The sequence below is a fragment of the Callithrix jacchus genome, chromosome 1 (assembly GCF_049354715.1).
Source record: "Callithrix jacchus isolate 240 chromosome 1, calJac240_pri, whole genome shotgun sequence".
Lineage (NCBI taxonomy): Eukaryota > Metazoa > Chordata > Mammalia > Primates > Cebidae > Callithrix > Callithrix jacchus.
In genome coordinates, this window is record NC_133502.1 from 192,202,767 (window position 1) to 192,219,807 (window position 17,041).

A 17,041-nucleotide genomic window follows, 5' to 3' on the forward strand; every position below is an offset into this window, starting at 1 on the left:
AAAAAAAAAAAAAAAAAAAGGAAGACATGAGTTCAGTGCTTAAATCCGTGTCCTGCAGCAGTTTGATAGAAAGAAAGGGCATTTGGCCCCAGTGTGACTCTCTGTAGTTTCCCTCTCCTTCCCCTGCCCATTGACTGTGTTGATGTTCCTGCCTCCCTGGCTGTAGCCCAGCCACTGGGAAAGAGCTCACTGGGCCATAGGAACTGGGGTTGAAAAAGTCCTTGCTTTGAAGGACAAAGGGTTGCTTGTATATTGCCATCCCCAGGGATGAGCAAGCAGCTTTCAAGCTGATGGTGCTTTTAGGAAGAGGGAATTTTGCAGTTTTCCATCTTTTCCTTTGAAAAACTTACAGGAAAGATTTTTTCATCCAACTCTTTGGAGTCAGGCAGACTTGGGTTTAAACTCCACGTTGCTACCTGTGACCTAGCTGTGCCTCAAGTTCCTCATCTATAAAACAGGGCTGGGTGCAGTGGCTCATGCCTGTAATCCCAGCACTTTGGGAGGCCAAGGCTGGCGGATCACGAGGTCAGGAGTTCGAGACTAACCTGACAACATGGTGAAACCCCTGTCTCTATGGAAAAAAAATACAAAAGTTAGCCAGGCGTGGTAGTACACGCCTGTAATCCCAGCTACTCAGAAGGCTGAGGCAGGAGAATCGCTGAACCTGGGAGGCAGAGGTTTGCGATGAGCTGAGATTGCATTATTGCACTCCAGCCTGGGCAACAAGAGCGAAACTCTGTCTCAAAAAAAAAACAATGGGAACAACTGAACCTGCCTCCCAAGGAGGTTTCTGAGACTTTAATAATAATGTGATGATTACAGTAAATATTTGGATGGTACTTACTGTACCACTGTTTTTTTTGTTTTGTTATGTTTTGTTTTTTTGAGACAGTTTCGCTCTGTTGCTCAGATTGGAGTACAGTGGCATGATCTCAGCTCACTGCAACCTCCGCCTCCAGAGTTCAAGTGATTCTTGTCCCTCAGCTTCCCGAGTAGCTGAGATTACAGGCATGCATCACCACACCTGGCTAATTTTCATATTTTTAATAGAGACCGGGTTTCACCATGTTCCCCAGGCTGGTCTCGAACTCCTGAGCGCAAGCATCTGCCTGCCTCAGCTCCCAAAGTGCTGGGATTACAGGTGTGAGCCACCACACCCGGCCTATTATTTCTCATTGTAAAAATAAGGGACCTGTGATACTGAGAGGTTAAAGTATTTGCACAGTCTCACTGCTAGTAATCTTGCGGAGCCAAGATCTGAACTCAGGGAACTAGGCCCTTACCCACAACCAGAACGCCTAAGTGAAGCAAGGGTGTGGACAGTGCAGTGCTTTATGCTAGAGCAGCAGATAGCAAGCCTCCAGGAGATGGATCTCCTCTCTACCATGTAACCTACCAAATCACTGTCTCTTATCCCAAGGTAAGGGCAGCGCCATCAATGTGCCTTGGTTTATGCTGCTCCCTCCCTGGTATCCCTGCTTTAGTTCTGGCCACACCAGATGAGTTAAGGGAATCCAGGTGGTGGGAAGGGAGAGATTGGGTTCTCTCGTGGGGAAAGACAAGAGACCTACAGAGGGCACTTCCCCACAGGATGAAAAGTACTGGACAAGACGCAAGAAGAACAATGTGGCGGCTAAACGGTCACGGGATGCCCGGCGCCTGAAAGAGAATCAGATCACCATCCGGGCAGCCTTCCTGGAGAAAGAGAACACAGCCCTGCGGACGGAGGTGGCTGAGCTGCGCAAGGAGGTGGGCAAGTGCAAGACCATCGTGTCCAAGTATGAGACCAAATATGGGCCCTTGTAACCCGTGCCCCCCGCCCGGGCGGGGCACTGCCTGCACCTCAGACCTCTGCCTGGGGGCTCCCTGAAACCCCTCACATGCGTGGAGACTTATGACTCGTCGTGGGCACGTGGCGGTGCACCCGGTGCAGGAGTGGCCACGTCTCAGCTTCATTATACCACAGTCCACGCACGTGGCGATGTCCCCGGGGGCCAGTCTCCTCTCTGGTGGGGAACGCAAGAGAATCTGCGTAGACCGGTGACTCGGCCTTAGTTTCTATTATTGGATGTCCCAGTTGAATCAGAAGGGGACCTCTGGAGTACACACCTCTCCTTTCATGGGCGTTCAGACTCCCGGGACTCTCAGTCTCCAGCCTGGGCTGCTGAGGGCTATCTCTGCAGAATGAGTTGTGATCATTGTCACCCTTATGTCTTCTCAGGTAGCAGGGCGCATTTCCACTCAAGGTGTGTCTGTCACACACCTCATCCTCCCCCAAAAGTCTTTGAGTAACATCTATTCCCATCTTCCTTGGAGGCAGAAGAACACAGTAGCTCCTCTGTCAGTGTCTGCATGGGTGGCCAGCCACAGGAGTGGGTCTCTGCACAACCTGGAATGGGGCTTGGGGCTGGGACCTGCAGCAGAAGTGCACCCAGCCTTTCTTAGCTCCTGTACCCCTTTTCCCTTATGGCTCTGAGGCATGAGGTCTGGAAGCCAGGGAGGTACTTTGGCCATCGATGCTCTCTGCATTTTATTGGCTGTGGAGGAGAGACAGGGTGGCTGCTCTCTGAGCCCAGAGTACGAGGGCCGAGGGATGCTTTTTCATTTCCTCTCCAAGCTACTCAGAGGCCACCTGAAGCTCGTTTGTCCCACTAGCCCAGGCCTCTGGGCCTGCTGTTTCTTTCCACCCAGTGTCCAGTCTTGGATCATGGATTTCAAAGGAAGAACCCCTCTTTCATCTAGGAGGCTTTAACTTCCTGGACCCCAGGATTCACTTTCCTAGTGGTGTTTAGAAAACGCCTCCACAGCCCCCTTCTACCATGGGCATAAGAGCTGGAGCGTGTTTCTTGAGAAGCTCCCATTTTTTTCTGCTCTGCTCACCAGTGTGGCCCGGGCCAGAGTGCACTCTCCCTGGAGGCAGCAAGGGCTTCGCAGTTCTTGCTTCGGGATCCCTCCCATGTGAGCTGCCAGGAGGGTGTCAGCAGGGCAAGACACCTGGCCTAGAGTCACCAAGGTCACAGTGCCACTCTTATGAGATAGCAGGCCCTTGGGACGTTTACATAGGCCTAGGGTCCCCTCAATCTTGGTCCTAGGAGATGGGAGCCACTCGTGAGGCTGGCCGCGCTGTGGCTTCTCACAGCAGTGGCTTCCCCTGCCCCACAAATACTCCTTTCTCTTGTGTGGCTGGACTCACCCTTTTACTGTGCTCTGAAGATGAACCGAGGAAATTCATGGAAGCCTCTGCTCATTTGGGTCACTGGGGCACCCCTGAGATGGGTGTGTTTATTTGCTCAGGGCGGGCAGCCTGTGGTGAAGAGGAGACAGAGGTGATGGGCATGCTTTGTCTGCCATAACAGTGGCTTTATTTACGTGGTGGTTCAGAGTCCCAGGCCCCAACCTCTAAAGACTTTTCATCACAGATGTTATGACCAAGCCGTGGACCTTAGCCAGGGGAATGCCACGGCCCTCTGGGGACCTGCACACCCACCTCTCTGAGGGACTTGACGAGGGGCCCTGAGGCCAAGGGAGGTCATTTCTCCCTCCAGGCCCCTGACTTTTACTTTGTGGTTCTTTAAAAACCATGTATACACTTTCACTCTATTGTAACCACACAGGGCAGGCACATCCAGCATGTCAGTGTCCTGCCCCGGGCAGCTCTCCCTCACAGGCACGCTCCCTCTGGCCTGGTGGATCACCAAGAGGGCGGTTCTCATTTTGATATTAGTGGAAGCGCCTCGAGCTTAAAAGCTCTTCGTTTTCTTTGGCCAGAAAGTCTATGGTTTGTGTTTTGCAGTTTCATTTTTTTAAGGATGGACACTAAATCTCTGGTGCCCACATGCCGAGCCCGGTGGCTGGGATGGTGGCTCAACTCGATGTCTTTGTCCCGCCCTCTGCCTGTTTGGTGCCCTCCCTTCTTTCCCCCAGGCAGTGGGTATTGGGTTCTTTCCCAAAGTGCTTACTTGGAAAGAGTGCGGCTGCTGGACTCTTTTCGAAATGCCCCTCTGAGTCAGGAGCCTGGTAGGGACAAGACAGAGGATGTCCGCAGAGGCTGACCTTTGCGGGGAAAGAAGTGCTCAGGTAAGGTTGTCTCCTCTTCTGTCCTAAGAATCCGTGCTTGCAGGAGAGAGTTGGTGCCTGCTCGGTTTCTGTCGGAGAAATGGGAGTCTCCTTGGCTCCCTCCTGGGCCCTCTGCTTCTTAGAGGCCAATTGCTGGAGACTCAGGCTCCTGTGCCCAGATCTTTCACATCTGTAAATCACTGGAGGCTAGAAAAGCTGATTTGACCTTGGCTTTCTGTGGGTTCCGATGGGCTTAGAAGTACCATCTACTTCCTAAGCATCCTGTCTCAAGCTTTGTAGCAGCCTCAGCGCAACCTCAGAACAGACAAATTGCAAATGAGCTGGAACATTGCAAGAATATCCATATTTTAAATGTCTAATCCAGATGGAGGAGCATGCATTTAGAGAGATGGAGAGTTTTCAAGGTTTACGGAAGCTTTGTGGAGGACTTGGGTAACTCATCCTTGGTCAAGGGAAGAGGTTTGTCTGTCTGGCTTCTGAGGTTGGAGGGGGCACCTAGCAGTGAATCTTAAGTCTGGGTACATGTCACGCTGCTCAGAGGGGCTGTGCAGGCTGCTCCTGTGGTCCTCTGGCCTCAGGCAGGGCGGCAGTCACTTGAGCCAATAGGGGAAAGCCCCTTTGAAGCTGGGCAGCCCCTCCACCCAGGCCCCGGGAGCCATGCTCCTTGGAAGGCAAAGGGCTGAGGGTTTCAAGGCAAAGCTCTACCCCAGGGCTCCTTTAACATCTGCTAATTAAGTGCAATAAATTTTTCTAGAAAATGGCAAAGATGACTTCCAGGTGGATAATGCTCTCTTACGGTGTTGGGGATGCCAGAACACCACTTGGTTTTATTTTTCTAAATGCATGTGATGTGATAGAGTGTGTGGGGCTCTGTGTCCTCCCCTGGGAGCTGGCATTCCAGTGGGCCCCTCTCTTCTTTACCTTTGTTGGGGGAAGGAGGCAAGAGAAAAATTCCTTCTTCCCAGCTGGAGAGGGCAGAAGCAGACCGTAGCCCATTGGCCTTATGTGCGTGTGTGCGTGCGAGTGTGTCACTGCTGGTGGGCCGGAGTGATGTGGTGGGAGGGAAGCCGGGAATGTATCCTTTTCAGACAAAATTAAATATTTTGAAATGAGAATGTTGGGACTGTCTTCTCTGTCCTCCCCCCAACCCCCACCCCGAGTTTCCTCTCTGAGTGTTAGCCTAGGAGCTGGAGAGTGAAGCTGGAAATCTTACACCTAATTAGAATCCATCCAGACACCCGCTTCATCACAGTCCAGACACTCCTCGCATCTGACCCCAACCACTTTGCCTCAGTTTCCTCATCAATCAGATGGAAGTGATTCTTGCTCTGCTTGTATTGAGGAGGGACAAATAAGCAGACCAAAAGCAGTTTGAACAGATAAAAGTGCTACACAACTAGAAGACAGGGAACTGCTTATGAAAAGTGTTCTTAGGTTGGGCGTGGTGGCTCACGCCTGTAATCCCAGCACTTTGGGAGGCCGAGGCGGGTGGATCACGAGGTCAAGAGATCGAGACCATCCTGGTCAACAAGGTGAAACCCCGTCTCTACTAAAAATACAAAAATTAGCTGGGCATGGTGGCGCGTGCCTGTAGTTCCAGCTACTCAGGAGGCTGAGGCAGGAGAATTGCTTGAACCCAGGAGGTAGAGGTTGCGGTCAGCCAAGATCGTGCCATTACACTCCAGCCTGGGTAACGAGCGAAACTCCGTCTCAAAAAAAAAAAGTGTTCTCACACTGGGAATGCATGATGGCAGCTCTGTAATGAAACGAAGAAAGGATGGGCACAGTGGCTCACAACTAATCCCAGCACTTCAGGAGGCTAACGCAGGCAGATCACTTGAGGTCAGGAGTTTGAGTCCAGCCTGGCCAACAGAGTGAAACCCCATCTCTACTAAAAACCTGTGTGTGTGTGTATATGCTAAAAAATCTAAAAATCTTTGTGTGTGTGTGTGTGTGTGTGTGTGTGTGTATAAATTAGCTAGGTATGGTGGCACAGGAGGCCAAGGCAGGAGAATTGCTTGAACCTGGGAGGTGGAAGATGCAGTGAGCCGAGATCACCCCACTGCAGTCCAGGCTGGGTTACAGAGTGATACTGTCTTGGAAAAAAAAAAAAAAGCGCCAGCAGCATGGTGGCTCACGCCTATAATCTCAGCACTTTAGGGGGCTGAGGCGGGTGGATCACAAGGTCAGGAGTTCGAGACCAGCCTGACCAACATGGTGAAACCCTGTCTCTACTAAAAATACAAAAGTTAGCCGGGTGTGGTGGCATGTGCCTGTAATCCCAGCTACTCAGGAGGCTGTGGGCAGGAGAACTGCTTGAACCTGGGAGGTGGAGGTTGTAGTGAGTCAAGATCATGCCACTGCACTCTAGCCTGGGCAAAAGATCAAGACTGTGTCTCAAAAAAAAAAAAAGGCAAGAAGACTGGAAAAGTTGGATCCTCATGGTGGGACTCCGAGGGTTTTCCTTTTCTTCTTTTGCCAAATGTTCTGTCTGTGGCTATGAGATGTTTGGCCAAGACAAGTTTGGCCAGGCCCAGTGGCTCACACCTGTAATCCTAATACTTTGGGAGGCTGAAGTGGGCAGATCACCTGAGGTCAGGAGTTTGAGACCAGTCTGGGCCACAAAGTGAAACACCATCTCTACCAAAATATATATTAGCCAGATCTGGTGATGGCATCTATATTCCCAACTATATGGGAGGCTGAGGCGCTTGAACCCAAGAGGTACAGACTGCAGTGAGTTACAATTGTGCCACTGCATTCCAGCTTAGGCAACAGAGTGAGACCCTGTCTGAAAAAAGAAAAGAAAAGACAAATTTATACACAAGAGTGCAGTGTCTGAGAGGGCACCAGAACTGTCATTGCCCAGTCACTCCACATTGGTGTTCCCTGGTCCCCTGCTCAGGCTGGCCTGAATTCCCCAGGAGGTTTCACCCAGTGGGTAGGGGGGAAATGGGGTGTACCACCCTTGGCAGTGCCCAGTGCAGATCCCTCTCCCTCTGCTGGGCTCCAGCCTTCTCCTCACCCCTCCTCCCTCTACTTCCTCCAGTGTGCAGAGCTGGTAGCACCTGCTTCCTCAGCAAGGCTTGGGGCTGCTCTTTTTTTTTTTTTTTTTTTTTTTTTGAGATAGTGTTTTGCTCTTGTCCGGGCTGGAGTGCAATGGTGCAATTTTGGCTCACCACAAACTCCTGCTTCCCGGTTCAAGCAATTCTCCTGCCTCAGCCGCCCAAGTAGCTGTTATTACAGGCATATGCCACCATGCCCAGCTAATTTTTGTATATTTAGTAGAGACGGTGGTTCACCATGTTAGTCAGGCTGGTCTTGAACTCCTGACCTCAGGTGATCCACTTGCCTTGGCCTCCCAAAGTGCTGGGATTACAGGCATGAGCCACTGTACCTGGCCTTGGGGCTGCTCTTTTACAACCAGACTGTCCCTTCCTGGCCTCCCCACATTGTATGGTATTAGTACTCAGGGTCCCTGTGGGTTGAGGGACCAGGAGCCATTTGTAATTTTGTTTCTCAGGGGAAAGGGGCTTGAACTTTGGAGACATGGGCTGGCAAGGTGGACTCTGAAGCAGTCATCTTACAAATTAAACGATGAGGCTCAGAAGGGCAAAGTGGCATGCCCCCAAGTCACAGTGGCAGAGCTTGTATTTGAACCCAGAATGGGACATGGGGTGACAGATCCCTTGAACAGCAACTGGGCAAGGGGCCTGTTTGCTGCCCTGGGGTCACAGCAGACTCCCATATTCAGCCTTGGGGCTGACTGCAGCCTTAGGTCTGCCAGCCTCCTTAAAGCCTCTGAGCTTCTCACCCTCAGCCCAGCTCCAGGGCTGTGAGCGCCTCCTGCCACATCTCAGGCCTGCTGGGGGCTGGGAGGCACTATCTTATCTCAATTTCACAGAGGGAATGAAACCAAAATTTAGAGAAATTATTTTTTGAGATGGAGTCTTGCTTTGTCACCCAGGCTGGAGTGCAATGGCACAATCTCAGTTCACTACAACCTCCGCTCCCGGGTTCAAGCTATTCTCCTGACTCAGCCTCCCAAGCATCTGGGATTACAGGCGCACGTCACCTCACCTAGCTGATCTTTGTATTTTTAGTAGAGACAGGGTTTCACCATGTTGCCCAGGCTAGTCTTGAACTCCTGACCTCAGGTGATCCGCCCTCCTCAGCCTCCCAAAGTGCTGGGATTACAGGCGTGAGCCACCGTGCCTGGCTTAGTTTAGAGGAACTCTATTCAGCAAATATTTCTTCTTTTTTTTTTTTTTTTTTTTTTGAGATGCTGTTTCATTCTGTTGCCCAGGCTGGAGTGCAGTGATGTGATCTCAACTCACTGCAACCTCCACCTCCTGGGTTCAAGCAGTCCTCCCACCTCAGCCTCCCGAACAGCTGGAATTACAGGCATGTACCACCACACCTGGATAATTTTTATAGTTTCAGTAGAGACAGGGTTTCATCATATTGGCCAGGCTGATCTCGAACTGACCTCGGATGATCCACCCGTCTCAGCCTCCCAAAAGCAAGTTGTTTTTTCTTTTTTTTTTTTTGAGACGGAGTTTCGCTGTTGTTACCCAGGCTGGAGTGCAATGGCAGGATCTCGGCTCACTGCAACCTCCGCCTCCTGGGTTCAAGCAATTCTACTGCCTCAGCCTCCCGAGTAGCTGGGACTACAGGCGTGCACCACCATGCCCAGCTAATTTTTGTATTTTTAGTAGAGACTGGGTTTCATCATATTGACCAGGATGGTCTTGATCTCTTGATCTCGTGATCCACCCACCTCGGCCTCCCAAAGTGCTGGGATTACAGGCATGAGCCACTGTGCCTGACCTAATTTTTTTTATTTTTAGTAGAGACAGGGTTTCACCATATTGACCAGGATGGTCTCGATCTCTTGACCTCGTGATCCGCCCGCCTTGGCCTCCCAAAGTGCTGGGATTATAGGCGTGAGCCGCCGTGCCCGGCCAAGCAAGTTGTTTTTTTCTAATAGATACCACCATGGTTTATTCAGTAGCAAGTATTTCTTAAATGTCTATTTTGTATCACCCCTGCCTCCTGCCCTCACAGTCTGCTAGGGAAGACAGACAGAAAAAGATAGATGATGGCAGGCAGAGGTAAGGGTGCGGCTGATGAGACTGGGGAGCTGGGAGAGAGATTAACTGTACTGGAGGGGTTAGGAAAGATGCTCTGGGTGGCAGTTAAGCGGAGACCAGGAGGATGAATGGCTGTGACTCGTCCCCAAGGTTCACATACAAGTTGGGGGCACAGCCAAGAGGCCTGCAGGTAGCTTCTGACCCCGATCACACACCTCACTACGCCCTGCAGATACAGCTCAGCCAGATGGCCAAAGAGACAGGGCACAGAGAAAGCAACTTGGAGAGGATCTGGTAGGAAAACTGGAACCCTGACCCCTCTGCCTCTTGTCCCTGAAGTTGAGAATAGGACTCCAAGAAGCCAGGTGAAAAAGCAAAACCCACAGGGCATGGTGGCTCACGCCTGTAATCCTCGCACTTTGGAAGGCCAAGGTGGGTGGATCACAAGGTCAGGAGTTCAAGACAGCTTGCTCAACATTGTGGAAACCCCATCTCTACTAAAAATACAAAAATTAACAGGACATGGTGGCGCTCACCTGTAATCCTAGTTATGCAAGAGAATTCCTTGAACCCAGGAGGCAGAGGTTGTGATAAGCCGAGATTGAGCCATTGCACAGCCTGGGCAACAAAGGGCAACTCCATCTAAAAAAAAAAAAAAGAAAAAAAAAGAAGAGAGGCTGGGCACAGTGACTTATGCCTGTAATTCTAGCACTTTGGGAGGCCGAGGCAGTTGGATCATGAGGTCAGGAGTTTGAGACCAGCCTGGCCAACATGGTGAAACCCCATCTCTATTAAAGACACAAAAACTTAGCCAGGCCTGGTGGCACATGCCTGTAGTAATCCCAGCTACTCAGGAGGCTGAGGCAGGAGAATCACTTAAACCCAAGAGGCCGAGGTTGCAGTGAGCCAAGATTGCACCATTGCACTCCAGCCTGGGCAATAGGGCATGATCTGTCTCAAAAAAAAAAAAAAAAAAAAGAAGAAGAAAAAGAAGGTAAAAGCAAAACCTTTGGCCCCAGGGATCAAATTTTTAGGCAAAGGCTTTACCCAAGGCCTTGCTCACCCCCAAATCCAAGCCGGTGGTCTATCTGACCCTAGCCCTGGGCACAATTGTTCTAGGAGTGAGCATGTGACCCATTGGGGCCTAAGGATGTTCTTTCCTGAGACTGGTCAACCTGAGGTCTGTTTCTCTCCAGGGTTGACCTGTTATAACCCCCTGCATTTTTTGTTCGTTTGTTTTTGAGGTGATGTCTAACTCTGTTGCCCAGGCTGGAGTGCAGTGGCTTGATCTTGGCTCACTACAACCTCCACCTTTTGGATACAAGCAATTCTTCTGCCTCAGCCTTCCGAGTAGCAGTGATTACAGGTGCACACCACCATTCCTGGCTGTTTTGTGTTTTTAGTACAAATGGGGTTTCACCATGTTGGCCAAGCTGGTCTTGAACTCCTAACCTCAAATTATTGTCCGCCATGGCCTCCCAAAGTGCTGGGATTACAGGTGTGAACCACCGCACCTGCCCCACTCTGTGTTTTCTACTCTGCATGCAAATGTGTTGACTCAAAGCAGAGATCTGTGCCGCCTCGGGAAGTACAGAGGCATGGGCTTGAAACATGTCAAAGCTGTGAAATCTCTGTATGTATGGCAGAGCACTGGGTTTGGACTCTGACCATCCTAGGATCAAACCCTGCCTCTGTCACCAGTTTGGGGTATGATGATGGGCAAGTCACTTCCCTTCTCTGGGCTTCCAGTTTCTCAGCTGTAGCATGGAACACCAGCTTCATAAGACACTTGTCCCATGAAGATTTCTGGAGCAGGGCAAAAACACTCAACACTCAGCAGCCACCATGATGGCGACAGGCAGGAAGGTACGGACCTACACGGAGACCATCACCTCCAATCCTAGCAGCTGTTGCCCATCGGGTGGTGTCTACCAGCTGGTGTGGGATGCAGCCAGGGTCAGCCCAGCTGTGTGGCCTTGGACAAGTTATCCATTTCCCTGAGGTGTTTCTATCTCTGTACAATGGGAATGTGCTACACAGGTCACATGTGTGTGCCTGACAGCACATCTAGACCCTTCTCCTTCACAACCCCCAGCTCCCTCAAGGACAAATTTCCAAAGCTGGACCCATGCCCCCTTCCTTGACTGCACCCTGTTACCAGATAGCCCTTCACAGACTGCCCCGTGGCTGTGCCAGGCTGGCCCAGCTGGCAGCTTCTGACGTCAGCAGCTAATCCGGGAAAGCTGCCAGCCACAGATAGGGGTGAGCAGCAAAGGAAATCAGAAACAGGTTTTTTTTTTTTTTCTTTTTTGAGACGGAGTCTTGCTCTGTTGCCCAGGCTGGAGTTCAATGGCATGATCTCGGCTCACTGCAACCTCTGCCTCCCGGGTTCAAGTGATTCTCTGGCCTCAGCCTCCCAGGTAGCTGAGATTACAGGCATGTACCACCATGCCAGGCTAATTTTTTGTAATTTTAGTACAGACAGGCTTTCACCATGTTGGTCAGCCTGGTCTCAAACTCCTGACCTCGTGATCCGCCTGCCTTGGCCTCCCAAAGTACTGGGATTACAGATGTGCCTGGCCCTAGAAACAGGTTTTTTTTTGAGATGGAGTTTTGCTCTTGTTACCCAGGCTGGAGTGCAATGGCATGATCTCGGCTCACCGCAACCTCCACCTCCTGGGTTCAGGCAATTCTCCTGCCTCAGCCTCCTGAGTAGCTGGGAGAAACAGGTTTTAAGATTGGTGCCCCAGCCCCCCAGTCCCCCAGCCAGCCCTCCGGGAGCTCTCATCAGCATCTCACTTCAGCAAATCCTCCCAACCATGCGTCCTGATGCCCGGTCCCTTCAGGATTAAGTAAGGGCTGAGCAGGAGGCTTTTATTTTAAGCTGTGGCTCTGTCAGCAGGAGCTGGGCACACAGCAAGCCACTGCTCAGCTGTCCCGCAGGTTTCTTCAAACAGAGTAGTGGGTGTCCACTCAGGTCTGGATTCCAGGCCAACTCCAGGAAGTTCAGATTTCAGGGAGGTAGTGAGGACAGCACAAGGGTCAACAGGACCTCAATCTTTTTCCTCCAGCTGGCTCTCCCTCTTAAGGCATGAGGCCAGGTGCACCATTCCTCACTGTTCTTATGTCTTCCCAGCATACAGCACCCAGGATGGTGCTATGGTTTGAATGTGTCCCCCAGAACATGTGTGTTGGAAACTTAATCCCCAGTGCAGCAGTGTTGGGAGATGGGGCTTAATGGAAGGTGTTTAGTTCATGAAGCCTCTGCCCTCATGAATGAATATAAAAGAGCTTGAGGCTGCAAGTTTGAGCTCTTGCTCCCTTCACCATGGGATGCCTTCTGCCACAGTTGTGACACAGCAAGAGGGTCCTCACCAGATGCAGCCCTCCATCTTGGGCTTCCCAGCTTTCCCAAGCTGTGAGAAATAAATCTCTGTTCTTACAAATTACCCAATCTCACAGGGCATGGTGGCTCATGCCTGTAATCCCAGCACTTTGGGAGGCTAAGGCAGGTGGATCACCTGAAGTTGGGAGTTTGAGACCAGCCTGGACAACATGGTGAAACCCCATCTCTACTAAAAATACAAAAATTAGCTCGACACAGTGGCGTGCACCTGTAGTCCCAGCTACTCGGGAGGCTGAGGCACAAAAACTGCTTGAACTCAGGTGGCAGCAGTTGCAGTGAGCCAAGCTCACGCCACTGCACTCCAGCCTGGGTTACAGAAAGAAAAAAAGTACTCAGTCTCAAATATTCTGTCATAGCAGCACAAAATGGGATTGGGCACGGTGGCTCACAGAAAGAAAAAGAAAAGAAAGATTTGCTGGGAAACATCCTTTTAATTTGGGTAAATAAATAAGAAGGGGGGCGGGAAGAGAGAAGGCTGGGCGTGGTGGCTCACATCTGTAATCGAAGCACTTTGGAGGCCAAGGTGGGCGGATCACCTGAGGTCGGGAGTTCAAGACCAGCCTGACCAACACGGTTAAACCCTGTCTTTATAAAAATAAAGAGCCAGGCGCGGTGGCTCATGCCTGTAATCCCAGCACTTTGGGAGGCTGAGGTGGGTCGATCACGAGGTCAAGAGATCGAGACCATCCTGGTCAATATGGTGAAACCCCATCTCTACTAAAAATACAAAAAATTAGCTGGGCATAGTGGCATGTGCCTGTAATCCCAGCTACTCAGGAGGCTGAGGCAGGAGAATTGCCTGAACCCAGGAGGCGGAGGTTGTGGTGAGCCGAGATTGCGCCATTGCACTCCAGCCTGGGTAAACAAGAGCGAAACTCCGTCTCAAAAAATAAATAAATAAAAATAAAAATTAAAAATAAATAAAAATAAAGAGAAAGAATGAAAGAAAGAGAAAGAGAGAGAGGAAGGAAGGAAGAACATGAAAGAAAAAGGGAAAGAAGGAAAGGAAGAAAGAAGAAGGAAAGAAAGAAAATAAATTTATTTTCTGTAGAGACACAGTCTTGGCTGGCCTCAAACTCTTGGCTTAAGTGATCCTCCCACCTTGGCCTCCCAAAGTCCTGAGATTACAGATGTGAGCCACCAAACCTTGCCTTTCTTCCTCTCTACCCTTGGCACCCAAGTCTAGTTTTGTTTTTTTTTTTTTGAGATGGAGTTTCGCTCTTGTTACCCAGGCTGGAGTGCAATGGCACGATCTCAGCTCACCGCAACCTCCGCCTTCTGGGTTCAGGCAATTCTCCTGCCTCAGCCTCCTGAGTAGCTGGGATTACAGGCATGCGCCACCATGCCCAGCTAATTTTTTGTATTTTTACTAGAGATGGGGTTTCACCATGTTGACCAGGATGGTCTTGATCTCTTGACCTCATGATCCACCTTCCTCGGCCTCCCAAAGTGCTGGGATTACAGGCGTGAGCCACCACACCTGGCCCAAATCTAGTTTTTAAACCCATTTGCTCCTCCTGGGTCTCCCCAACTCCTTCACCTCTCAGAGCCGTGGCACTTGCTGTCCCACCTGCCTGGAGTGCGCGCCCCCACATCTCCTCAGCATCTGTCTGTTCTCAGTGCCTGGCCTGCCCAAGCACAGCATGCAGTAGCTGCTCCCCAAATATCTGCTGACCCAGCTTCAGGGAGGATGATAGCACCAGAGCCGAGTGTGGCAGGGTGCTATGTCACCACTAGGTGGCGTTGCAGACACATCCTGGGCAGTGACCTCGAGTCCAGCCTCCAGATCTGTCCTCTCAGCAAAGCCTCCAGGGCCCTCCGTGCCAGGCAGTGCTGTGGATACCAGCTGACTCGGCCGCCGCCCCTCCTGCCGTCCAATGGCCACTGGCGGCTGTGGTCCAAGAGCATGCACAGAAGCCTGGGAGGAAGGGAGGGCTGGCTGCTACCCAGAGTCTGTGCTTCTAGGCTCCTTCTGGGAAGGGAAGGGACGTGCAGGGAGTTGGGTGGGGACTGGAGCTTGGCCAGAGCCAGGCATCAGGGATGAGGGGTTCTGCAGAGGCCTGGAACTTGGAGTCTATCTGCTGCCTGGATTTGTAACTCACCATCCCTAGTCCTCCGTATGCCTTTGACAAGCACGGCTGTGAGCCTCAATTTCCCCATCTGTCAAAAAGAGAGAATAGGCTAGGCATGGTGGCTCACGCCTGAAATCCCAGTGCTTTGGGAAGCTGAGGTGAGCAGATCACTTGAGGTCAGGAATTCAAGACTATCCTGGCCAACATGGTGAAACCCTGTCTCTACTAAAAATACAAAAAAATTAGCTAGGCATGGTGGCAGGCACCTGTAATCCCAGCTACTTGGGAGGCTGAGTCAGGAAATCACTTGAACCTGGGAGGCAGAGGCTGCAGTGAGCAGAGATTGCACAGCTGCACTCCAGCCTGGGCAACAGAGTGAGATTCTCGCTCAAAAAAAACATTTAAAAAGGGAATACATGTAGGCAAGAACTGGAACCCCATGGGGTGCATGGAACAGGCCTGCTGTATCAAGATGAGGCCAAGGAAGGGGCTTTTTCAGGGGCCTCCTCGAGTGAGGGTGGTGTGTGCAGGTACCCGTGTGTGTGGGTTTGGGGAAAAGGCAGGTGGACAGGAAACCAGGGGCCCCTGGGGCCTCAGTACTGCCTCTTCAAGTGGGGCAAGGTCTCTGGGACCTCCCCTGCCCTGAGGTCGAGCCCAAGTTGCCTGAGTACCTGTGTCCGAGTGTGTGTACTATTGGGTCTATGTGTATGTCCAACTATGGCAGAAACGTGTGTGTCTGTGTGTGTCCACACCAGGGACCCTCTCACAGGGCACCAAGAGCTTTCATATCCATGCCAGGAGGGGCCCACAGGGACTGGGGCAGCTGCTCAATTGGCAGCTGGGGCAGTGCCCTTTGAAGGCTCTGGGGCACTCTGCTTCTCTTCCAGTCCCCCCACCTCCACCCCCAGTCCTTGGTAACTGGATCTTCTCTCTCCATTTCTCCCCAGGAAGGACCCAGTGCTTCCTGATTTGCGTGAGATTTACATACATTTGGATTTAGATCTCTGCTTCCCTGAGGCATACAGCATTGTTCCCACTCCTGCCACAGTAGTCGAGCAGGCTGTGGACTTCTTCAGCATAAGGGGGTCCAGCTATTAAGCTGGAGGGGCCCAATCTCCAGGCTCCCCTCTTCCCCATGCAGATTCAGCCTGGCTCTTTTCCTGCTCAAGAGATGTAATTATTTAATTAATTTATTAATTTATTTTTTGAGACTGAGTTTCACTCTGTTGCCCACGCTGGAGTGCAGTGGCGTGATCTTGGCTCACTGCAACCTCCACCTTTTGGGTTCAAGTGATTCTCCTGTCTCAACCTCTCAAGTACCTGGGATTACAGGAGCACACCACCACACCTGGCAAATTTTTGGTTTTTTGAGACAGAGTTCTTACTCTGTCACCTAGGCTAGAGGGCAGAGGTGTGATCTCGGCTCATCACTGCAACCTCCACCTCTGGGGTTCAAGCGATTCTCCTGCCTCAGCCTCCTGAATAGCTGGGACTACAGGCGCAGACACCACCACACCCGGCTAATTTTTTTGTATTTTTAGTAGAGATGGGGTATCACCATGTCAGCCATGCTGGTCTCGAACTCCTGACCTCAAATGATCTGCCTGCCTCAGCCTCCCAAAGTGCTGAAATAACTGGTGTGAGCCCCCATGCTCAGTAATGTAATTATTAAGCACTCACTGTGTATCAGGTTTTTTTTTTTTTTTTTTGAGACAGAGTTTTGCTCTTGTTACCCAGGCTGGAGTGCAATGGCACAATCTCGGCTCACCGCAACCTCCGCCTCCTGGGTTCAGGCAATTCTCCTGCCTGAGTAGCTGGGATTACAGGCACGTGCCACCATGCCCAGCTAATTTTTTGTATTTTTAGTAGAGATGGGGTTTCACCATGTTGACCAGGATGGTCTCGATCTCTTGACCTTGTGATCCAACCACCTCGGCCTCCCAAAGTGCTGGGATTACAGGCGTGAGCCACCATGCCTGGCCGATGTATCAGGTGTTTTTTTTTTTTTTTTTTTGAGACAGTCTTGCTCTGTTATCCAGGCTGGAGTGCAGTGGCGTAATCTTGGCTCTCACTGCAACCTCTGCCTCCTGGGTTCAAGTGATTCTCCTCCCTCAGTCGCCTGAATAGCTGGGATTACAGGTAACCATCATCACGCCTGGCTAATTTTTGTATTTTTAGTAGAGATGGGGTTTTATCATGTTGGCCAGGTTGGTCTTGAACTCCTGACCTCAAACAATCCACCCACCGTGGCCTCTCAAAGTGCTGGGATTACAGGTGTGAGCCACCACGCCAGGCCAGATTTTTTTTTTTTTTTTTTAAAGATGGGGTTTCAGCCAGGCACGGTGGCTCAAGCCTGTAATCCCAGCACTTTGGGAGGTCAAGGCGGGTGGATC

The 17,041-nt window shown here is 51.1% G+C and overlaps 1 protein-coding gene across 4 annotated transcripts in view; it reads left to right on the top strand.

Annotated features, from left to right (window-relative positions):
- TEF (TEF transcription factor, PAR bZIP family member) overlaps positions 1-5,192 on the top strand; it is a 31,340-nt gene extending 26,148 nt beyond the window's left edge. For all 4 annotated transcript variants that reach the window (XM_017963907.4, XM_008979597.3, XM_008979588.4 and 1 more), the window contains exon 4: positions 1,591-5,192. In XM_017963907.4, coding sequence (XP_017819396.1) covers positions 1,591-1,806 — 216 coding nt within the window. In that variant the 3' untranslated portion in view covers positions 1,807-5,192. The remainder of the gene's footprint in view (positions 1-1,590) is intronic.
- Positions 5,193-17,041: the final 11,849 nt, after the last annotated feature.